This window comes from Amblyomma mixtum, chromosome 4 (genome assembly GCF_055824585.1).
Source record: "Amblyomma mixtum isolate Tamu chromosome 4, ASM5582458v1, whole genome shotgun sequence".
Taxonomy (NCBI): domain Eukaryota; kingdom Metazoa; phylum Arthropoda; class Arachnida; order Ixodida; family Ixodidae; genus Amblyomma; species Amblyomma mixtum.
Window position 1 is genome coordinate 145,419,342 of NC_143015.1, and position 25,345 is coordinate 145,444,686.

At 47.5% G+C, this 25,345-nt stretch overlaps 1 protein-coding gene across 1 annotated transcript; it reads right to left on the reverse strand.

The window, feature by feature from the left end:
* Nucleotides 1–2,441: 2,441 nt before the first annotated feature.
* On the reverse strand, nt 2,442–25,124 carry LOC149348649 (uncharacterized). The gene is made up of 9 exons (XM_089541819.1): nt 25,051–25,124; nt 21,858–21,977; nt 19,884–20,112; nt 18,379–18,538; nt 13,017–13,144; nt 11,893–12,019; nt 6,245–6,427; nt 4,651–4,779; nt 2,442–2,645 (listed from the first exon to the last, which is right to left on the reverse strand). The coding sequence occupies exons 2-9, from the start codon at nt 21,940–21,942 to the stop codon at nt 2,442–2,444; spliced, it is 1,245 nt and encodes a 414-aa protein (XP_089397945.1). The 5' UTR covers nt 21,943–21,977; nt 25,051–25,124.
* Between the last annotated feature and the right edge of the window lie 221 nt (nt 25,125–25,345).

Genomic DNA, 25,345 nt, shown 5'->3' on the forward strand with positions numbered 1-25,345 from the left:
GTCCGCTGCAGTGGCCCTTGCCGTTGTCTCTCCGCAGGTCCTTTTTCGAACGCTGCTGATGCCTGATCGTCGCCTTTCTCCCTGCCGTCAGCCTTCTTCCTGCGCCGTCTTCCGATGGCCGCAGGATCCTGTCGACTGCGCCAGTAAAGATCAGGTTCTTCTTCTTCTTCTTCTTTGCACCAGAGGTGCACCGCCAGAGACGGTTTGTTCCAACTTGAAGACTTGAAGACACAGGGATAAAAAGGCAATAACTGAGGTTTATGTACAGATATTTACAGCGTACAGAAGTTTAGACACTCGAGACAAATTAAACGGCAAAAGGACAAAACAACAAAAGGTGGATCTGGCTAATACTAGGGGAGGCCCCTACTCGGCGTAGCCGAAGATGCGTAGCATCTCACCTTAGCCCAGAACCCCGCTTCCAGCTCCGGGGCCCGGTTTTAAAGCCCTAAAGGCCCGGCCCACATTTCGTGGCTTCCAATCATTTTACAATGTTCACATGATTGGTTTAGGGAGAGCCTGACCAGCCCTCCAGCTCCCGTAAGGTGAAGAACCCTCTCCATACCGCAAAATAAAAACAAACACAAATACACATTCGTGCCAGCACGTGCGCGAATCGGTACCGCGGGGCGGGGGGACACCCGAATTTCCCGGCGCGTTCGCAAGCGGCCGCGTTCCGAGAAACGAGACTCTTCGCTTTGAGCGCTCCCAGCCGCGTTCCGATGACCCCCGCGAACGCTACCGATACCTTACAGTGGTGATGATCATCAAGACAATGCACCGCAGTGCTGCAAGAGATCACTTTTCTTTTTGCGCCTTACATCTCTAGTTTCACTTCTTTACAAACCCCCTTTCACTTTTACAGTGACCTTGCAGACCTCCTTCCAAGCATTTCACTCCAGGAGAGGCCAGCAACAGGACGGATTTTTTGTGCCCCTTATGAAAGTATGTTTGTTGCGTGACCAAGCTCTCTACAGCATTTTAATGGTTCTACCGGTATGGGATGCAGCTAGGGATCCGTACACGCCTTGTTCCAACAAAGATGAGCAGCGCCGAATGCAGGTCCTGTATGCGAGCACCACCCGTATTCCCGTCCTCACTCGCGAGACACGCTACATGTGCAAATACACCTTTAGCATACCGTGTACCGTGTTAGCGTTACCGTTACCGGAGTACCGGGAGCCTGCGCGCAGCCAATGCGCATGCGCAAATTGCCTTGACGGTGCCAGATGGCGCCACATACCCGGCACTTGTGCTCGCGCCCGCAGCGTCGGAGCCAATCAGCGCGCGCTCACCGCCGGTAGGCGGGCTCCCGGTACTCCGGTAACGGTAGCAGTAACACGGTACCGCGTGTCCTGTGCCCACCTTAACAGCGATGAGGACCTTTATGCGCACCAATGCTTTCTCTATCCACAGAATCTCGAACCAAACACTATGATTGTCGCTCCGTAGCGAGCACATGCAGGTATAGCATATTTGCGCTGTTTTGTGCACAAAGAAAATTTGCGTCACGTGACATCTCTGTCGACTGCTGGCGACGGCACTCGTGACTATTTTGCTCCTTTTGTTCTGCCTTTGGCGCTTATGTTCTTCGTGTCGATGTCTACTGCGTAGGCGGTCTGTTGAGTGAAGAAGTTTCTCCATAAAGCAGGTAGCGAGTAGCGCTTGTCTTCATCTGCGCTTTCAAAATTCGGCAAGGGCACAAACTAAGCCCCGAACTCTTTCAATAAGATCTAAAATCAACATTCTCCGTGCCTTTCTAGAATCGGTTGGGTGCATCATTACAAAGCGCAACATCAATGGAGTTTGCCAACTGCACTTATCTTATGTTCGTCCCGTAGTTTTGTATCTCAGCAACCCTCCCCTAATTGACTAGCCGTTGCTCGGGTGGGCCGCGACTTCGGACCCGCTATGCTGCAGTGCTTAAGCCGAGTGAAAACCTCTTATCTCAGTCGAGAAATACGACAGAGCCGGCCCCAAAATATAAGAAATTTTTGTCATCCTCGTTACGACAGATCTTTCTGCAGTACTGCGAAGTTGTCTGTTACGACAGCAGACTGCTTAACACTGCACAAAATCCTATTTTTACTACAGGAATTTCTGTTGTCGGGTCCCAAAATACTACCGCAAAATATGTTGTGACAACACAATGTTTTCTGGTGTGTTTTTCAGTACGGAATGTGATTCGCTAAATGCAGTTCATTGCTTTTATGCCCGCTTTCCAGTTGCTGTCTCGAAGTTGGGGACATTTATGCAATAAATAAATAAATAAATAAATAAATAAATAAATAAATAAATAAATAAATAAATAAATAAATAAATAAATATGATTACAAGATGAATGGAGCATATTAGAAAAAAAGCAAGAGAAAAGCGGGTAGGTTCGAGGTCCAACGGGAACACGTTTCCATCTTCCGGTCCAGCAGTGGAAACAATCGAGATTATCCTGCTGAATCAGGTGATTCCGCCGTCCCCGTGTCGTTGGCCAGCAGGAGCTCCCTGAAGCGGTCCGTCAGCCAGCGCACTCCGGCCACGCGGTCGAAAGGCCCGTACACGCTGCCGGGGCACTCGTCGTGCACGTCCTCGAAGTCGACGTCGAAGAGCGCGAAGCTGATGAGGGGGCTCGCGTGGTGGGCCAGCACAGCCTGCGAACGCGCGCCGACTCAGATCAGAGCAAGGCGAAGAGAAAAACGAAGTAGAACTAAGTTGAAGGAAGGAAGGAAGGGAAAACTTTATTTACAGTAATGGTTCTTCTGCGGTTTGGGGGCTTCTTCAGAGACGTCTTGGTTCTACCCCCAGGAGCCTTCTCTGTCGAAGTCGAGCGCCTCTAACCAGTGGTCGGTTGCCCTCAGTCCAGGGCTCCGCTGGCCACTGCCGTCCGTTGAGCTCGCTGTACCAGACCTTGTTGGTCTTCGCAGCGGTCGCTGGACAGCAGAGTCTCCCACTGCTCCGCACTCGGGTTTTGTATTTTGGGGACCACGTCTATGTTTTGGCAGGCCCATGTGATGTGGTATAGTGTAGGTTTTTCGTCGCACCAGGGACATTTGTCCGTGTATATCGTAGGGTGCATTTTGTTTAGTATATGTAGGTTGAAAACAATTTTTAAGGCGAAAGGCTTTAATGGCTCATACTGTCGTCCGTCCTTTAACAAAGAGTGTCACACGCGTTTAACTCGGGAACTGAAAAGGATAGAAGACGACCAAAGGTTGCTTCAGATAGAGGAGGAAGACATGAACCTAGAAGCCAAGCTTGATGGCTGTAGATTAATTGGTAAATTATTATTAATTAAAGGAAAAAATGCCAAAATGGCGTCGAAATAGCGCGGACGTCGATATAGCCACGGGAACGGCGTGACGTCACGTCCACCGGAAGTCGTCGCGGCATAGTGAAAATTGTCACAGAATGGTCGGAAAAACGTCGGTTTTGCGTCAAATTAGATGAGAAAATGTGTAATTAAGCTTCGTTAAACTTAAGATCCCCGTAAGGTGTATACTTTGTGTATGGATATAGCCACTGGAACGGTGTGACGTCACATCCACCGGAAGTCGTCACGGCATAGTGTTCTCGGCTTTCGCCTCTCAACACTTTAGTTGATAAAGTGTCCTAGCAATTTTTCCCTGTTTTTACTAACAGCCACACAAGCCGGCTTCGGCAAATTCAGTCCTCTTCAACGTTCTTCCCCACCTTCCTGAGCTAAGGATCTTTGCTCAGCTCTCCTCAACGGTAGCCGCGGCGATTTCTCCAAGCCAGTAAAAAAAAAGCGCCGCATAGTGTGAATGTAGTATGGGAAATTCAGGAGCAGAATTTTATCCTTTTTAATCGGGAAGCATTACATGGCTCAGGGGAAGCAAAACCCGACAGCGTTGATTAGCAGCAATGGCTTGAAAACTCACTGTGACGTCACCATCGTTTCTCATGATGTCAGCAGTAGACCATAAGTTGTAAGGTCTACTTTCTTCCGAAGGCGCGAGACACTGAACAAAGGACCTTCAGATTGCGAGCGAAGCATACAATTTATAGGCCAGAAAACCGCGTTTTTTCATGGCGAATAAAGGCTAACCTAGTGTATGCGTTTCCTTACGACTGTATGCTGATGAGTCGGTATGCCACTGGGAAGGAAAGAATCTTTAATGAACCTTGCAAAAGAGCTTAAAGTAAGAGACATGATTGGCCAGAGCGACTACTGTGGCGAATCATGATGTGTGCCGGTATATTTTGAATGGAATTAGAGACATGATTGGCCGGAGCGACTACTGTGGCGAATCATGATGTGTGCCGGTATATTTTGAATGGAATTAGAGACATGATTGGCCAGAGCGACTAATGTGGCGAATCTTGATGTGTGCCGGTATATTTTGAATGGAATTAGAGACATGATTGGCCAGAGCGACTACTGTGGCGCATCATATGGGCCGGTATATTTTGAATGGAATTAGAGACATGATTGGCCAGAGCGACTACTGTGGCGAATCATGATGTGTGCCGGTATATTTTGAATGGAATTAGAGACATGATTGGCCAGAGCGACTACTGTGGCGAATCATGATGTGTGCCGGTATATTTTGAATGGAATTCCAGATACTTGTGCCTTTTGCGACGTAATGGCTTGCTCCATCTCAATGTCCTGCAGCCTGTATGCGCTGCACGTACCTTTTTCGTTATAGTCTGCAGGCTGTCGAAGGTGAAGGTGAGGCCCGTCTTCTTGCTGAACGTGTAATTAACAAAATGGCCGTCGTCAATGGCCGTGAGATTGTCTCGGTAGTCGGGGTGGCTGCAGACCTGTAGAAAAAGGTGTGGAGGTAAACTGACGCAGTCATCATAGAGAAAGCACGCGCATCCTTATTGCGTATGCGCTGAACAATAACAGCATGCCTTCCTGTGAATCGCAACTGAAGTGTGGTGGTATAAGGGCAGCTGAACTGGAAAGAACAATGGCTAGAAATACAAAACCTTTTCTACGCAGTCAACAATAGGGTTCTTGTGTTTCTTCATGCATGTTAACTTACAAGACAGCTTAGCTTGTAACATCCCAAATATTTTTACCGTTAACAAGCTAAACTTTAGGAAGAAGCACTAAAACCAGTTTCTTGATCGTGCAGAAGGCGTTGTATATTCCTTGTCGCTGTCATGCGGGAAAGTCTACATAGGCCAAACCGGGGGGTGCTTAAGTGAAAGGCTACGCGAGCATAAGAAAAACCTAAAAAATGGTAAAGGAAACGTTGCAGAGCAAGGTGAAGATCGCAAGCCAGGTGCACGAAGTCCAATTTTCAGTCAGTGCAAAGTCACTAGCAATATTAGAAAGCATCCAACGCGGAGGTTATGGAAGCTAAACAAATAGGAAACTGGACAGACAATTGTGCGAGCCTTCTCTCCGTAGCACTGTCGAAGAAAGAGGTGGCTTTTGTTGACGGCGCGAGCAAAAGTTTGAAGGCGTGGTAGAGAGGGAGGTGCTGTGTGACGGCATTGTGGAAAGTTATGTTGATGCTATCGCTGTATATAAACCCGTATTTGCATTAAATAAAAAAAATGGCCTGGCTTAGCTTATGGTTAAGCCTAGGATGCGAAGAACACCGCCGGCGGAGGCTGCGCGTCCGCAAGCGAGCGCTCGAGTTGAGCCCCAGCTGTCACAGCTGTTGTGACGTCAGCGCCCCTAGCGGAAGGAGCGGGAGTTAGGCCGCCGGTGGAGGCTGCGCGTCCGCAAGCGAGCGCACGAGTTGAGCCCCAACTTTCACAGCTGTTGTGACGTCATGTCACGTGGTGCGCCGATGTAGGCCAAGTGGTAGCTACGCGGCCGCGCGCGGTGCAGCAAGGAAGAGCTCGGTTGTGCGGCTAGTATGCTTCGCATAAAAAATTTGCTGCGGCTTAGCTCAGCTATCCCGAGATTTACATCGCAAAAGATACGTTAGGCGCCGAGCCTAACAACTATGGCAATCGGTTGCCATGGTTACGGCGCATGCGCAGTACTGGCCGGCGGCGACCGCCCGAAATGCGCCGCTGAGTAGCCTAGTGTAGCTTTCGCTGCACAATCAGTCGAAAGTTAGCGGCAGTGATGACCTCTTCGTTTTGTCCTTGTGTTACGATGTCTACGTTTGTCGTTATGGTGGCGTTTGTTCACGACAAAGAACGGCACCGACGCGCGCAGTGTAGCGCCAGTGAACTAGTGCGAACGCTGGCGAATAATTAGCGTTGCTTTAAGTGCATGTTCAAAAGGGTGAGTAAAAGGAGCGCGCGAGCGGGAGCATACCTTGGCGTAGCTGCCCAGGGAGCCACTGCTGTTCATTATTTGGCAAGGGCTGCCCGGCGCAAAGTCCGAGTCCTGGTCGCATTTCGTGGGTGTGTACCAGAAGCCCTTGAGCGAGAAGGACACCGACACCGGGATGGTCAGGTTCAAGTAGCCCCGCTCGGACAGCAGCTCGACCGTGTCACGCTGCACAGTGCCGATGTATAAGCCGGCGTTAGTGCGGGTAAACATAGTCGAGAAGAGAAAGGGGGAGTTGGAAGTCTCGAAGGGACAGCTTGATTAAGCGAGCGAGAAAGGAAGACAAAAATTATAGCTTCCCTTGAATTTATGCAAACGATACTGCACAAGACATGAACGCGTCAGCGAAGGCGCCTTGTATGGAGAACAGAGGATGTGTATGGATTGATGCTAATAGGTGATACCTGGTAGAAAAGCATCCGCGTATAGCCATAGTTGAGGTCTGCGGAATAATTTCGACCACCTGGGGATCTTTAATGTGCAGTGACATCCCACAGCACACGGGCGCCTTTGGCGTTTCGATGGAGGCGAAACGCAAGAGGCGCCCGTGTGCTGTGCGATGTCAGTGCACGTTAAAGATCCCCCGTAGACCTCCACTACGGCACCTCTTTCTCTCTTTCTTCTTTCACTTCCACCTTCCTCCCTTCCCTTACGGCGCGGTTCAGGTGTCCGCCGAGATATGAGACAGATACTGCGCCATTTCCTTTCCTCAAAAACCAATTTATTTATTATTTATTATAGTCGATGCTGCTAGTGGTGAAAATTTTGACGCGTAGACTTAATATTTGAAGCTTCTCCAGGTATGTTTTTGGTAAAGCGCGATCAGGGCTCAGGAATGGTGAATTTCAGTGGAAACGAAACCAGGCTTTAGAGCGCGAATATTTTCTGTGCTTGTTTTGTTGTAATTAGGAGATAAGTGGCATACTTGTGGGCTCAGGCACGACCGTTTCGTGGAGATTGATAATTATTATATTTTCAGGCAATCTTTTTAGCAGGACATAGGTGGTCCAATAGCTTAGCCTTCACTTGAGTATCACCGTGGTCTTGGGGTTGAAATATTGGGAAGGTAATGCGAATTAATTCGCATAAGTGTCGGTAAACACGACTGTAAGTTGGCGGCTTAAAAACGAGGCAGAGACCTTAACTTAAAAGTTTGGCGTTCAAAGCTGATATAGACTAAACGTCCTTCGAATATGCACTTAAAAAAAGGAAAGAAAATGAGGATGATTATTTTTGTAGAACACATGAAAAACTAGCGAGGCATGTGGCGGCCGCCACCAGTGCACTAAGACGGTACTGGCGTATATGGATCCATCGTCACGCAGATTAGGTAGGACGGCAGTTTAAGTGTTTAATTTATTGTTTTGTGAAACGGACTCTGAGGTCTACATCAACCAATTATAGCTGTCAGTAAAAATTTTTCCTGTGAGAATTACGGCAAAAGCCACATTTATCGCTGAGAAAATATCATTTAAAATTATTTCCGCTATAGGTGGTGTCCAACTGACGGCGGACATTGCGTCACGGCGCAGCTTTGTCACGTGAATTTGAACTTCCGGGTCTTTTCTGTCGTTTGGTTTCCGTAGGCATTGCTTGCAGACGTGCGGTTTCGGTCTTTCTTTTCTTAATACTGGCGCTCACATTGCTGGAAAAAGGATGTTGTGCGCTGGCGCAACCTGCACAAACTTCATTGCAACGGAATGCAACATGTTCCGTGTGCCATCAAGTACAGGGAACAGCAAGAACAGTGCGCCGTTGCGATCCGCTGGCAGACTGCCTGCGACGGTCAACCTTATGCTGTGCTTCGAGCATTTTGTTTGCGGCAGAGTTTTGAGAGCGTTGTGGAAGTTGAAGAATTCGGTAAAGTAGGTTGTTTATCTCCTTGAGGAGCACCAATTTCTCGCTCGGAAGACTTCGGCTATGTGCCACAACCGTTCTCGCATGACGGCGGCAGCACCGCGCGGGCTATGTTTGCAAATATATGCTGCTCGGCCTCCGTCAGTACAGCGTGACAACTTAAGATGTTAAAGGACAGGACGATTATTCCTAGAAATTTGCGCTGAATGCGAGTAGCTCGAATTCATAGCTAATACTTAAGGCGTGTGTTGTTACTGCCGTCAGCTGTCGAAGCGGCGACACCGCGGCCACGTACGGCGGCATCTCGTTCGCTGGCACTGCTCTGGTCGCAGTGTTAAGGCAAGGCATGTTTACGAGCACTTGTAAGAGTTATAAATTGTTCTATGAGGCCATTTTCGCTAATTTCATGCTCAAACTGAAACACGTTTTCACCAGAACACTAGTCGACATGAGCACGCAGCAAGTGTCGAAAATTATAATTAAGCAACCTGTTACACTTAAGTTCCCTGTTTGTGTGGACCCGCGTGTTGCAGTAATGTTTCTTCGTTTCCTGTGTGCGGAGAAGGAGGCTGACAGATGAGGTGATCGCATTAGAAAGTGATAAGAATTATTAACCGCCTTTCTTTTCATACTCTGAGTGAGTAAGTTGGAAAAAGCTTCACTTCAGGATAACACAATTAAAAATAAATGGCAGCCAACATAGCCTAGCTGTTTTTCACCTTTCATTGTACAGAACTTAGTAGAATTGACATCTGAGACAAATGCTATAATACTGAACTCTCACTGTGCAGCAAAGTGTCATTCGCACACTGTTTATGTGCTGAACATGCATATGAAGTAAATAAATGTCTACGTCTATAGCTTGCATATGTGATGCATTGCATGTTTGCATGTAGTAATATTGCACTTAATGATTGACTAATTGAGAGGTACATTGGTGATTTCAAGAAGTGCAAGATGCTACAAGGAAGGCAGAGGCTGGTCTAGTGGTTGTTGGGTTCATAACGATCAAGAGTAATAATCATGCTATAAAATTACGTATTTTATTAAAAAGCCAAGGAACGCGTTGTGTTCAGTCATTACAGACTTTTTGGTATCACTAGTGTCTTAGGGATGGTTTATCAATGTGCAAGCTGTGCCGCATTGTTAACGCCAAAGCTAAAACTGGATGCAAATGCCTTTTGTTCAACATTGCACAAGACTTTATAACAGGGACTTGTAGAAGATTCTGAAAACAACTCGTATCAAGCTTCTGTGTGTGCTGTAAAATCTGAAGCATGATATTTTTTTTTACTCTTGACCATACTATTTATTATAGTAATTTACTATTTTCCACAAACATCTCCTGCATTAAACTCATTTATTACATGCTGTAGAAAATGCGCTGCAAAAGGTTTTGCAAGACAAAGATATGATGTTATACCTACAGGACAAGAAGAGTTTCTCGTTAATAGCTGAGAAACTTGCTCCTCTTGCAGTTCAACAGTACAGCTGCCCACGTCAAGAGCTTGTTCTGCTTTTGGCTCCTGTTGCTTACTGTTTTGTCTTTGTGCCTGACTTTGCTTACATTCAAAAAAACTTCTTTTGGGGCTAGTTGGTGCATTTTGAATCTAAGAAAAGGAGCAGCACCAAAGCATGCAAACACAAACAAAGAAAGGAGAAGAGACAAGTGCTGTAGTGCATGTTGTGGTGCCTGTAGTGAAGCTCTGTAGCAGGCTTTGATGCCTTGTTTTGGCTTTAGGTTTTTATTAGGAAAAACAGAAGGCAAGCTCATCTTTTGCCTAGCTGCTAGTGTTGTTACCTACCTTACCTTGAACATTGTGCATACAGTGCGTAAGTTATACATCTCCACATTTCTATACATAGCTAGGCATCAACAGCTGAGGTGCCAATCATTGGCGACATCTGTCTGTACACAGGCTGGTGGTTCTCCTTCAACTAGGCTCAGAGCATGAAGTACACGACAGCAAAATGGCTACAGGCTCTCCTCTGCTTTCATGGGAAGCAACATTGATCTTACATCCTTGAAGCTAGTGAATGTTCAAGAGATGACACAAAACAAAGCATTTATTTTTGTACATTTTTTTCATCTACCTAATGCGGCAACCAGCATCGGGAAATCGAGTACAAAAATTCTTAACATTCAGAGGTGCAAGTTAAATGTAAATGGCTTGTAATGTCCCACACCACCATGCAGGGTGTGAAATGCATTGCAGTGCAGTTGCAGTGCATAACTATGCATAGTCAATTTTGTTTGTGAGAAAAGTTCTTGTGCATCCACCAAAGCTGCAGTAAGTGGACGCCTCTCACTGCTGGAATAGCTGCCATGTAACTTCCCATCTGGGCTCTTGGCGCACATAAGTGGAGGTTTTCAGCCACAAAGTCTCGGTGCATGCTTGTCGGGACATAATTCGTACAGGCAGAAAGACTACAGTAGTGCTGAAAATTCAACACATTTGTAATGCAGTTGCATTTTTGCATTACAGCTCAACTAAAATTAAATCACATGACAGAGTTGTTAAGAATGCCAGCTTCTGCAGTAATTATTCCATAAAGCATAGCAAATATGCAACGAAAGCAATTAAGTTGACAAGTACAGAAACCGACAATAAAACAGATTGTGCCCCTTGCTAAGGTTGTAAAACATTGATAAGTTCACAGACTTTCCAGAGGAGGAGCGACACGTGAGCAGTCAGGGACGCCGTAGTAGAGGCCTCCATATTATTTGGAACCACCGGGATTTCTTTAACGTGCGCTGACATCGCGCAGCGCACGGGCGCCTTTCGCGCTTCGCCTCCATCGGAAACGCGGCCGCCGAGTCCCGGATCGGGTCCTCCGACTTAGTAGCCGAGCGCCCTAACCGCTAGGCCACCGCGGCGTGTATAGAAAAAGTACCGAAAGTCCTCCGCGGATTTGCACGGTTCAAGCTCCTTGCCGTCGTAGCCACCCTGCTACAATGTGCGCTCGTACGTAATGCTAGGCTGCGGTTGCTGGTAGTCCATATATTCAGCGCCTGGAAGCGCGAAACCTCTAGGAAATATGTACTCTAATATATATTAGAGAACTATGTAGCAGCCATATGATAACCGTAACAAGAAGCGGACTTTTCAGCGAGTGAATGAAGCGTCCTAAACTTCAGCGCGAACAGACGACGCATGCCGAAACGTTCGCACTTACAACGCTTTTCCGCCCTTAATTCCAATACGGAACGTCGAGCGTGTGCATAATAATGCACGTAGAGCATGCTGACCTTTTTTACGACTTCATTCGCGCGTATTAACTTATTAGGAGCGAATTTAAGCTTGGCAAATCCGCATTTCAAGCAGAGCGCCGTACACGCGCATCTCGCCGAAAGACCCGGAAGTCGGAGTACCCAGCATGCCTTGCGGCTCGTCGCTATTAAATTGAAATTTCTGCCATCCTTACCGGAAAGAACTGGTTGCCACCATTTTTAAGTGAATGGAGGTTTAACCTGGTTTCTGGCATCCGCGTCCCAAAATCAGTTTCTACGCACGAACTTCACTTGCGAAATGGGCCGTTGACTGCGACACCTTTATTTCGTTTTCCGATTTTTTTGCAACTTATAAAAGCTCCGTTTTCGGTGCATTTTTTTTTATTATAACGCGGTAACTTAACCAGAGAGGCCTACTTCTGTTCCTCCTTAAAGTCACTTTAACACTTGGGGCCGGTATGGAAATTCGGTGTAGCTGCAACGAGACAGACCATCAAGCTTTCATGACTGGGATTGAGAGAAAGCCTTCGGCCTCGCCACTCACAATAGGATGTTCGTAGCGCGAGTACTTGTGGTCCCAGCTGGTGGGCCCCGTGATTCGGCACGGGACCTCGAGGCCATGCGGCTCCCTCAGGTGCGTGTTCGCCACCAGCATGTCCACCTTGAAGTCCCTGCGGAACGAAAAGGCGAAGGCCGTTGGCAGTGCCGTACTTGCGTGATGAGTAGGTTGTACTCTATAGACAGAGAGAAATGTTGGCTAGACGTATCGACGACTGCACCTAGATCTGTTGAGACCGAGCACAACAGCATGCACATTTTTACGGCATGCTCAACGACCTCTAGTGTGTCGTCTAGGTTGCGCCTCTTGTAAGCTGGTGGCAGTTACTGCTTTGTAGCGATAACTGCATGCAATTCTCTCCGGCTTCAAAATAGAGGTATCGTTGATGTAAGCATCACCGTAGAGCGTCATAGAAAGTAATTTCTGCGTCCTGTAGTTGGCCAAACGGAACGGCACGTGATGGACCCTGACATCACGAACTTGGCTCAGTGCTGTCATGTGTGTTTAATAGAGAGGTCCGTGTCTCACTTTCCCCGGACAGGGGTTCAGTATGTATCGTAGTTTTTCTCCTTCATTAATAGTCGAGAAACAGTGAAAAAAGAAAACAACGCTGTAATAGGCATAGAGGTGGGGCTAAAGGTTCGCTAAACTCTGGAAGCTTTTTTCCTCACATCCTCTTAATCTTACCACATGATGAATTCTGAAATAATCATTAACAATGGCATATAACTGATTATTCGACTGATGTCATTTTGCGTGCCAAAAAAAGCCTGGCAACCCGTGGAATGGCGTCGGGTTAATTTGAACCACCTGAGTTTGTGTAACATGTGCACTTTATAGCATGGGCACCTTTGCGCCTCTATGCCTTTGTGATGCCGCCGCTGCAGCTCGGAGAAAACATGTAAGCTTGCGTTCACGAGACAAACGCTGCAGCCCCTCATCCATACCGGCGACTAGCGAATACCACCTGATAGCTGGCAGCCAAATAGTGCACGACAGAGAAGAGGCCAATGTCTAGTCAGGTGGTCGTACTTTTGCTACGTTCTGCGCTGCCACGTAAGTTAGCTAAAGGTGACGTTCTAACGTGTCGACAATGGCTAAGAGCTCACATGACAATGTCGTTGATTAGGTCAACCTGCGCCTTCGTCTGGTAAGGCGTCATCCTGACACCGAACACGATGCCACCCTGGAGGTACTGGGCGTCGGCGTCTCTTGCCCGCTGCAACTGCCTCAGGATCTAGAGAAAAAATGTGCTCTACATGAGCAATCACCCTAAAAAAGAACCTGCAACCCATGAGTTATGCAAGGGTCCACACTTTAGAAACCAGTATGCGCTTGGGCGGTGCGTTATGGAAAAAATGAAAATTAAGGTACTCTGTATAGCATATAGGCGCGAAGTTTTGTCAGGTTTGTTTGTTCATACGTGAGACCGCGGACGCGCGGCCAAGATTACTGCCACCAGCAACTCCTTCTGCGCGTTGCTTGAGAATGTTGTAGCTGCCTTCTGCAGATAAGATCAAATTTTTGTTGAGAAAGCAACACTACGCGAGTCGCCGAGCCATTTCGTGGAGCTGACGAAAGGTCATACTGCGCATGCGCGAGGAGCAGTGACGTCACACGGCGCACAGCTGGCGCGCCGCTGGCGTCGCTGCGTGGGTGACTCAGAGGTGCCGCCGCCGCGCTCGCCAGTTGCGCATGCGCAGTAGCGGCGCATAGCTAGCGTGCCGGGGCCACCGCCGCTGCCGCGCGCTCTCCATCGCCCATGGAGGAAGGAAAAAGAGAGGAGAGGCCGTCACGTGAAGCCGGAAACCAGCTCGGCGCCATCTTGTCCGGGCTGACGTCATCGCATAAGTCCCGCCCTCGACTACTGCGCGCGCGTTTCAAAGCCAACGAAGGAGCGTGCTACTGCAGGGGCACAGATCCCCGCGCTGGTGGCGCTTGGCTGCTTACCGGCCGGTTTAGGGCGCCCTATGCCGGTGTTCGTCAGCGGAAAAGTTAAAAAAGCGGAAATACCCGTGTGAGACAGGCGGCTACTTTCAGTTACTGCTTTGTACTGCGTCGTCTCCGCGCCGTCTCCAACTGCTCGGCCCTGGTCACAATTAGTAGCAGCCGAGAAAAATACTTATCTCAGCTCTTGCAAGCGCGGGAAGTGACCTTCGCTTTCAATTACTGCGGTGGCCCATCTTGCGGTGGTTATCTGCGGTGGCCCCCCTTTGGCAACGCCCGTCCCTGGGACTCTGAAGTTGAAGGCTGCATTCGATGAAACTAGTATACTTGCTTGTTTAGCTCAGCGCTCGAAATTAGCCTTCACCGGGTGAGGTGAAGGACACGCGAGAAACGTGGGCCCCTCGTCGCGCGAAACCACACGACGGCCACCGATGCCCGGGAAGGGCATTCGTCCGGTATCGAAGATCTCCCTGTTCCTCAACTCTTGTAAGCACGGGAAGTGACCGTCGCTTTCAATTACTGCGGTGGGCGAAGGACAACTAAGCACACGCGAGAAACGCGGGCCCCTAGCCGCGCGAATTCCACACGAGCAGTGGTGTAGCCAGAAATTTTGTTCGAGGGGGGCACATGTTTCATTTATTTATTGGAAACGAAAATAATGGAAACGAAAATAAATGTGGAAACGAAAATAAGAGTGCCCATTTATTCTTCACCGTCGCACGGCGCATGACACTCCTTTTAATTCTATGCACAGTTCACCCCATTATTAACAGACCTTTTTACGTCAGTTTACTTTTTAATCCTTTGCATTCTCCTCAAATGAAGGTATCGCGAAAATAAAAAGTGCTTTTTTTTTAAAGGACCTGCAGCCGAGCGCAGGTTTGCGTATGGGGTTGAAGTTTTGACAAATGTCATTTGTTTGCAGTTGATGACTTTGTTATAGAGAAGAAGCTTTTGTGTTGTTGTATATGATGTGAAGATATTGTAAATAGCCACGTTTTCTCGTGCGAGTTGTTTTTTGTGAGAAAATAAATGTTTTTTACAAATGAAGTTCTCGGCATCCTGTGTGCATTCGTATCTTTATGTAGATATTGCAGTGAACAAAACTAACCCTTAGCCTTTATTAAAGAAAAAAAATCTCTAAGGTATTGTTTAAGCGCAGGGTCTCTTTCTTTTCATTTTTACCGGCGGCGTATAACAGGGGCGTGCAAGCATGCAAAGCGAGCGCAGCGGCTTCCTTTAAAATATCGCCCTCCACCGATGTCATGGCCCCCGCTGCTCACACAAGCGCAATCGCGAAAAACGAAAATAGTTACACTAACACCAGTGACGATCACTAGAGCGTTGCAAGAGCACGCCTAATAGCAACGAGGTTTCACTGCCGATGGAAACGGGAGCGCGAATGGCACACGCACACTGCACGCACAGGACGCGAAACGTCCGCGCAATACGCAGACGACCTCTCTAGCGCACGGCGTATTGAATCACTGGTAAACGAACAGCGCGAGTGCTCCTCAGTAAGCAGCGGCGGTCTCCCGACGGCTCCGAGCAGTGACGCAGTTGACGAAATGCCCGTGCGATCGTGGTCGAGCACGTTGAAATCTGTGCACGCAAGAACGAGAGTTTTGCAGCGAATTCCGCCTGAGATATGAGTGAACGGCGCCAACGTAAGCTTGTGAGCACGATCAAAAACAAACTCGAGCAGTTGAGAAAAGTACGCCGCACCGCAACTGCTACGCCGCGGTCGTCTGCTACCGCCCGGCTTGCAAGCAGCAACTACGACGCCGTTGCTAAGCTGCCCGGACTAGGTGGCCTCCCGATCACGAAAAAAAACCACGTGATTTCCTCCACATTTTTCTCCCATGGTGTTGTGTGGAAAGGGCCTCTCCTCTCTTTTTCCTTCCTCCATGCCATCGCCTCTCTCTCCCTCCTCTCTGATGCATAGTAGCGGCGCACAACTGGCGTGCCGGGGCCGCCGGAACGCCAGCTGTGCGTAGTGACGTCACTTGTTCCTTGCGCATGCGCAGTGTAGTCGTGCAAGAACACGTGAAACGGCGAGATTGCGGGCAATGTAACTCACGCAACAATATATGGCTACGCGACGATGTCGCTTTCGAAATCCTCCGGGTTTAACCAGAACTAAACCACAGCCAATTTTTTTGTCACCTTTAAATTGAGTGCGAGCGAGAGCGGCGGGTAATGAAGTCTTCGTTGATTGCCAAGCTCACTTCCCGCTATCGCCGCCGCCGAGTTTCTGTTTGTGAGAACAATATCGCCCAATAAAGAGTTTTGTTTGAGAGCAATCAGCTGCCTCCCTTTTGCCGCACTACTGACTCATCCACGCGACAGCTTTTTTCGAAAATTAGAGCATTGTGGTGTTTTGACGTCCCGAAGCAACTCAGGCTATGAGGGACGCCGTAGCGAAGGGAACCGGATTTTAACGTGCGCTGGAATTGCACAGTGAACGGGTGTTTCTGTTTGTAGTTAGTCTCTGTTGAAGTATGGCCACCGGATCCGGTATAGAACCCACGACCTCCGAGTCAGCAACACAATGCCAAAGCAGCTAAGCCACCGCGGGGTTAAGAAGTGACTTCACTCACATTTTCTTTTGCGGTAGTGAAATGGTTCTGTACGAACGACTGTGGCTTATAAGTACACAAGATGCGAGCTAAAATAACTTTTTTTAGTCCACCCATTCGCGCTTAACACTTATCTTGTTTTAATCAGAAAGCGGCTGCCGGAAAACAGTATGAACACTGTCCTGGCACTTCACGTCTGCTATTACGGTACTTCTATTTGATGCTCCTATTGGAACCTGTTTACTGAAATTTCACTCCAGTATTCTCTAATATTTTACTAAGCACCTTTTTTGTTTTAACTCTTAATTTGAACTACAACAATGGCTGCTCAGGGTAGTTTACCCATGGGTAATTACCAGCGTCGTTGGCGTATTACACAACAACACCAAAATCCAGCTATTATTACCATCATAAGCACCCCAACGACGCCCACTGCAGTGCATTGATTTTTTCCGCTTATCAGGGGGAAGGAGCAGTACTGCTATGGTTATTTCTTCGACTTTCCACTGGATGGCCAGATGTCTGAGAGTTTACTGTCAGTTTGTTACCGGGGTTTTCTGTTCAATACTCCATTTACTAAGAATTGGTCTCAACGTTTGAGTACAGACGTCGATAAAATTGCCTGAGCGGGAGATGTGGTGATGGTGCTGTTGGTCTCCTTTCTTATCTGAATATCATCGTAATATGAGAACCTCTTGAACGGCGCTTTTGAGAACTGGCGCATAAAACCATCGCGCAATATTGGCGGCAGCAACTGCTTTTAGCTTTTGAAGGCTCGAAAGCGGCCAGAACGCACGACTTTCCTGAGCGGCGCCATTGTCCCTACTCTTCGACTTCCGAGTTTCCGAGTTTGTGTACGTGTTTGAGCTTGGCCTTGCTGTGAATAATGTATTGGTGGACCGTAGAGTTTGGATATGATTTTGATATTCACATTCAGAAGTCGACCTATGCACGAGTAAACACAGTATCTTGGCTTTAAATAACGTCCATGGTACCGATGTTGTGTTGTAGAGATTTGAGCGTGAGTGTAGGATGAATTCCTGGTGAAGCCGCGCAAAACGATTGGCAGGTAACGGTGGGGCAAGAAATACCGAACTGCGCAGGGAAACAGAAGGTGGTTGTTCACATCACTTATAATGCATCAAACCAATCGGATCATAATGAGGATGAAAACTTTTTACTGGAACAAAAATCAGTGCTCAGCCAACCCGTTCCGGGAGTCCAATTGGATCTTGCAGCTGCTCTAGCTGGTGAACTCCTACTGAACTTTTGCATCTCAGCACGACAACTCATTAGGGCACATTGTTTAGGTGTAAGTATTTCACAACTTTAATTCCAAACCTAACCACACGGAGTTCTGTCGAAGTTGTTCTCGTTCAAGGCGCCTTCTGAGTTTCTCTATTCTTTTCTTCTTCTACCTGCGTCCCGGCTGCTAGGTAGCGCTGTTTACCGTTAATTGACAACCAAAATACCTAAAAACTAATAATAAGGCTTTCCGGATCTCTTTCCTTCCGTCAACTGAGCCTTACGTGACATTTCAGTAGACGTCATGTTTCACAGCATTGCCTGTTAGTAGATCTTACCCCAGTTTTACTGCCAGCAAAGAGAATACAAAAAAGCAAGGGTGCGCTAAGGCTGGAAAAAAATAGCGTTATTCACTCTTCACCATTCTTTGTTATTTTGGGTTTTTTTTTTCATGCGGCGACTGCATATGTCGCTTATGGCGCCTTCTAAAACATGCTATCGTCAGGAAACATTTTTGCAGTTTTTCTACTCTTACCCCACATGCGGGGCTGAGTGTGCAGTCCGGGTATTCACTGAAGCGTGGACCATAACTACTGACGTCTGCACACCAGGGTCGAACGAGTTGCTTGCGTTACCGTACATCTGCTATCGTACTGAGGCAGGAAGGTAGGTAGAAGCGGGCAAGTGTTGAGTTACGAACGTTGAAGAGATCCAGGGTGGCCTTCATGTTGTCCTCTGCGGAAGGCTGGGACGTCTCGGCGTTAAGGACGCCGAAGTGGAAAATCCCCTGTTCGCGGAATGGGGCAAGCGCTTCCGTTCCGTTCGCACCTGACAGCACAGCTTCGGCGACCTTGGCGTATCTACACACGTGAATAAGACGCGCAAGACGCACGGCGCCACTAAGAAAAGCAGTGGGCGATGAGTAAGGTGAACCGTACAGAGGCTTCTGTGGGGTTCATTTTCGCATAGATTTATCATCTCATTTATCTTAGCCGCCCAAGGGCGGTCCGACCTCCAAGTTCTGTGAAGTGTCCAGAGGCACAAAGTACACTGTGGCGCTAAGCACACGGTGGCATTAGGCACTAGGAGGAATTCTCAAGAGCAAGGTGCTCTATTGGTTGGAAAAAAAGAGCGTTACGTCTGTCTTGCGTGCATTTGTGCGAATCGTAACTCTTTATGCCATTTTCGCACAATGGAAGGGATCTTTCACACTGCAATGGATTTCACAGTATATAATGGTTAACATGGGCCTGACATAAGCCACATGGATTCCAAAGAAATCTCTAGGTGCAGAGGCGAAACCCAGGACTACAGCCTTATCAGGGCGGCCGCCTTAAGAACATAGCTGTCCACATGGCTAGCAAGCATACAGCGGGACTAAGCATCATTAGGAGACAGCTAGAGAAGCAGGTAAAAACAAGTTCTGCTGGTTTTGGCCCTTGTCAAGATTGAAGTCTCAGTCATGGTTTTACAACCTTTTCCCGAAACCTTCATGCCCATGTAGTTCGCATTTTTGGGGCCACAAAGCATAAGACTTCATCCCTTGACCAAGCATGTCACAGTCACGGTGCCCTGAGGCGAAATAGGCGGCTCCTAATTCTTAATAGTCAGATCACATTGATGAGATGTAGGAAGGGCAGCAATTCAATTTTCTTTTATGGCATGGAAGAAATTAAATAACAAATATTACTGCTATTGGCGGTGAACCTGCACTACTACTGACTGCTGCAACCACGACTAAGACTATATCGATGTCATTTGTACTAGCACTACTACTACTACTATGTACACTACCACTAACAAACCACTTTCAGCACTTCTACTACTAAGACTTGCCACCACTGCTGACACCTCGACTACCAGTACTATTACTGTCCACTGTTGGTACTGCTCCTAATATATAGACCGCGGTAAACTTCCGTTATAAAGTAAGGCTTTTAAAAAGTCGACACGTGGTATATTTTTGTTCTGCATGCTTTGCATAGTCCAACCTGTTACGGTATGTTTTCCTCTATTTTCTTATTCTATCAACGAGCTTTAAAATTGCAACAACACTTTCGTGTACATAGTGCATAATCGGGCCCGGGTGCGACTGTACAACTCTCAGTGAGGCCGATTATGAGCATGACAACAAGTCCCGGACGCATGATCCATTGTGCAGGTGGATGCATAATAATAAGCGTGTAATGAGAATAGTGGACTCACTCGAAGTCGAAGGCGACGCCGAAGTCCGACCCCGCCCTCTCGCCTGCGCGCCGCATGAAGTTGGTGAGCCGTTCGCTGGGATCGGCGCCCAGCATGTCGCGTTCCTGATACCCGAGGGCCTCGTAGAAGACGATGGAGCAGTAGCCGATCGGGGGCAGCACCATCCAGTCGGAGAGGCTGTCGGCGCCCAGGGTGCACAGCACGGGCATCGGGTCGCAGATCACATGGGCTGCGAGGGCGAAGAGGGAAAGACGGAGATGAGCGCACATAGCGAATACGGCGACAATACTATAGGTCGGGTTGTTACGGATGAAAGGAAAACGAGAACAGAAACGAGCATGGAAATGTATGCAAGGTAACCATTCTGTGAGAGGTGCAGAAGCCTGCTAAAGCGAGCCATAGCGATTGCCTTGTACAGCCATAAGATCCTATTGGTTTGAACATCCGCCACATACGCTGAAAGTGCAGGAGTTTATCACCAGTGCTATCAGATACCCACCGGCAGTTACAATGAGTATAAGCTTTCTCCTGACATGGTGCTCGGCTCTCTTTTGAATGAAATCTTTGGGAAAAGATCCTTTATGGAACCATTGCCTGGAAAAGTCGGTGACTGTTTCACCGTCGAAAAGCTTGAGCCTATTTCTTGCGATAAGCCCCGGTTTGTGTCTCTCTCCGTTGTGGGGGTTCAGTGGTCATCGCGTTCGGCCGCTGGCCCCGAGGTCGTGGGGTCGAATGCCGTTAGCGGCGGCCGCATTAAAAACGAGACAACTAAAAAAAAAACGCTCGTTTTCTGTACGATGTCAGCCTATATAGAGTAAAGAACCCAAGATTGTCTCAAATAATTCACAGCCCTCCCCCGGCGTCCTCATAGCCCAGGTGTAGCTTCGGGATTGTAAACCTCTTCATACCACATATCATTTCTGGTTTCGCTTATACGCCTCTTGGCAGTTTGCAAAGTGACAGGATTCGAAGGCGCAGACTCTTTTCGAAGCCATTGACACATATACGGCTGAACAATGGACCGGGCCAACTTTCTACCAGTTTGAGGATCGAGTTGGGTAACCGATGGCTGTTTACCCATTCCCTCGCGAAGCCTGTGCGCTGCCTATAGTTCTCGTGTGTCTTAGGCCTCGCGCTTTGCACCTGTCACTATTTTTACCATTTAGTTCAACCTAAGTATGAATGGAATCTGCATGGGTTGGTACTGGTTAATGTTGAAGGAAATAAGAGCACGAAAATATGTTGGACGAGGTGATTAAAGACAGAGGTCGAGTTCTTGGCGGAATCAAGCCTGCACCTCTAAATTGTGTTTCACCTCTGGGACTGACCTATTTTGGGATTTACTACTGCCGCCTTCCAAATGATCAAGAGCATCGAGACTGGCAGGAGATAAAAAAATTCTGTGTGCAGTGGCAGCTTGATGTCTCGCTAAATGAAAACTGAAAATAAAGCTCGCATGAAAGATTAGTCTTTCAAGGGGGAAAAAAATAGGTGCTTTTCGCTGTTGTAAGGAGAGCGAAAAGCAGCAGCACTACGTCGAGAAGAAATACCAACTAAGGAAGCGCAGCCTATTTGCTAATCCCGATCACATCCCGATAACTAATCCCGATAACTAATCCCGATCACATGTATTCTACATCGGCCACGATACGCAAAATAAGTTTGAGCCTTTACAAAAAAAAATATTGTAAGTAGTAATTATAAGTGCTCATCTTGAAGGCAGAAAATTTATCCTTTGTTGCTTCAACTCAAGGTGAAATATTAGCATGACCAGTTAAATCATATTCACCTACCATCCCTGTCCATGAGCCGATGAATGAATTTGGAGGTCTTGCGTTTGCTTTAATTAGCCCCAAAAGAGCAAACGTGAGTAATTTGAGAGAGCATCGGAGGCCTCACAATTAGATATTTTAAGATACAATATGATCCTCGAGCGCGAAATACAGATGAGGGTTGCTTGCTTTTGAAACCCACGTTTTTCGCAGAGGAGCGGTGCCCGTTGTTTCAGGCGCAGAGCACTCCTTGACGTGGTGCGGGCCAGGTGATTGCCGGCTTGCATTTCTGAGAGGTCGGATCCGGACTGGAAGAAAAAGCCTGCAGCACCGAGACGCGGGGACGGAGTGTCGTACACAAGTAAAGTGGCAGTTGTTAGACTTCCACGCTGAATTGCACCCGCCACAAACATTGGCGATTTGTACTCTTCAAAAGAAAAACTCTGAATATACTGAGTCCAGCACTAAAGTGTCCGGAGAAATCATTCATGCATGTGTGATACGAATGCAAAAGCTCACTAGGTATGCCGGAAGGCACTGTTTTACTCTGCTTAGCTGCATCGAAGCCAGCACGGCAACTTTAAAAGATTCATCTCTCCTTCCCCTTTAGCTCATACTAAATCGCATCCGTGATGTCATTATGTTCAAAAGTTTGGAAGGAATATTTGTGCAGAGGTCTTCCTGCGCATTCAAAAGCATCGCCGTCGGCGTAGTGTTCCACAAGAAAAAAATCTAAAGTGAGCACCTGGCGCCCCCTCAAATTGATAGATTTAATAATCAGTTTAATTGATTGGCGGCAAGTTCGGCGTAGCAACCGCCATGTGCGTAGGCCAGAAAACGAAGAAACACTATACGCTCCTGTGAATCGTCGGCAACAACCAGAAGAAACGAAGTGTACGTGTTAGCGACGAGCGAAACGCCATGATTAAACTTTCCACCGCGGACACATGGCAGCTCTCGACGCCACCGTTTCTTGACAGCGTCGCGTTCGCACCTTGCAAGATGAAGTAGTAGGCGACGAACATGCTGCCGAGAACGGTCAGGGTAAACAGCCCGACAACAACCTGCGCGATGCTCTCACGAGAATACCTGCATGCCGCCAAAAAAGAGAGCAGCTTAGAACACTCCCGTGAGAATAGCAGATGCAGACGTTAAGCAACAGACAATCTGCATGCCTAACAACATCAGCGGAAGGTTCTGTTGGGCCAGAAGTAGCACAGCTAGAGCAGCAAGTCATTTACAAAACTTTCAGTGCTTCAAAGACAGGGACAGATACGAAGCAGACAACTGGGCCTTACCCTACAAAGACTTTCATGTCTGTCCGCGTCTTTCAAGCGCTAAAAATTTTGTCATGACGGACCAGCTCACCCGAAGAGAAACCCTGATCAAGCAATTGCTGTATCAGCAGGCTACCTCTATTTACTTGAACTGAGCTTCTGAATCAAAAACGATCCGTTGCGGGTGGCTAAGAGAAAAACCTCTTGTTATACATGCAAACCTGAGTACGTGAAAACATGTTTTGAGGTGAGTCGATACAGGTTCTTATAATTCATGTTGTCTGTAATAGCACAAGCTTACTAGAAAAGCAGTAGTAGGTGTTTGCAAGAATCCTTACGCATTTGCTGGGAACAAGCTAAGTTACATGCATCTCACCCAATTTTCAGTTAAGAAAAATTGGCACAGCCATCTTTCAAGGGAGCTTCAAGTGCGTGGTATCCGTAGGGAATTCAAGACCTATAAGGGACGGGCGGGACGAGCATAAAGGTATACATGCGAGAAATATCCTGCATTTTCTTCGGCTTGTCGCCATTCAAGCTAGGCGGAGCAAAGCGGCGCCTCTAATTCCGGTACCGGGCAGCCACACTGCATGCGCACTATTCATGCTGTAGGTTGAAACTTCCCTCCTCTTTCGGAAGACCTCTGCTCCATGTCGTCCATCGCTCCAGCTTTCTGGCTTTGATTTTCCTTTCCGAAGGCTTAGCTTCTTTATCCTTATATTTGTTTCAACCTCACGCCTTTTTCATCCGCTGCTGAGGATTACCCTCTACTCTTGCAATGAAGGCTACACCACCCGTATGTCACACAACGGCCATATATCGGGGAAGTTCTACGATTTGTCCGTACAAAAGCTGTCATTTTAAAGCAAGGCCACGTAAGGAACACACAACGCGTGTGCTATTCGCTTATTTTGTCTTTATTTCTGGTTGCACTGCAAGTGTGCAATAGATGGATCAGTTTCGGCATTGTTGAGAGTGCGCTGCAAATTTGCAACAGATTCACAAGTCTCGGCAGTTTTGAGAGTTTAAGTTGTTATAAGTTTGGGAAGGTCTCCTCGGCTGAGCGCACGACCGTTCACAGTGCAATGTATCGGTAAAGCACCAGAAGCGATATTTTAAAATGAGGTTCAAGCTGGATGTAAATGCTTACATTTTGACTGAAATGATGAAGAAAGAAAGGATTAGCGAAAATTAATCGCTGCTTTTTCTAAGCAAGCAAGGCAATTGTTAGCCACAACAGACGCAACAACGCCACCATCTACATTAACGCAGTGTCTACAACCATTAACGCAGTGTCTACAACCATGTGAACAGTGCAGAAAGATACGCAACACATTCTATGTCCCGTGCACAGCGGATTTAAGGTTTTCTAAAGTTTCATACATACGGCTCGTGTAATGTGAAGGTACGATTCGAGCGGTGGAGCCAATGTTTTCCAATCGGTACTGCCTTTTCGTAGCAGCCCTTCTCAAATGCTTTTGACGTATTTCATGCGCGATACCTTTTGAATTTAGCATCCTAGATGAAATGACGGGAAAATATCGCATTGCTGAAGAGTGGTCTTGTTGGTTATTGCGTTCGGCTGGTGGCCAAAGAACATAGGATCGTAGCGGGGTGGCTGTGGCCCAGTTTATTTTATTCAAGCGACATACAGCAGTGTACAGTGCGATGTCAACGACGAACACGAGGTCGTCGAAGTTATCCGCTAGCTTTCGAACCCGGGGAATATATTTCTTCAATCCGCACCATTCTCGACTCCTTCCCTTACGGCATGGCTTGAACGCCAACCATGATAGAGGGCGCTGCAGCATCCTTCCTTGCCTATAAGCAATTATTACTACTTAGGACATAAATTTACGTACTTCTTATGCGACCTGCAGAGGTTATGCTCAGAAATAAAACCACTGCTGATCATAATGTTTGAGGAGACCGCGAATGACAAAGCGCAGAAAGTAACAAACTTTACGACGTAACAATAGAAAGCGAAAAGAGAGAGAGAAAAAATAAAGCTAATCACAACCAAGCGGACTCAAGAAAGAGCATTGTAACGGACGAATGAAGCAATAAATATGCAATTGCAATCCTTATTTTAAGCTCGTCTCTCTTTCGAACACTTACGATCTTCCGTCAGTTCAAGGTCTTGCAGAGCTGTCTCACTGTTCCGTCGACCATAGTGGAGACCTGCGAAGACCACGAAAAGAAAGAAAATGGAATCAAAACAAAAAAAGCTGCCTTGCATCGTGTTGGAGAAATTTTGGGGCTCAGGCACGAGTTGTTTTAAAGCACCCTTGTAGACACATATCTAACGCCTACCCAAAAAGCTCATTGCATGGGCGTTTCACTCATATTTTTACCAAGTTTTGGAGGCCGTAATGATGGAAAGTGTACTGAAATGGCTATGCATTTAAAGGTG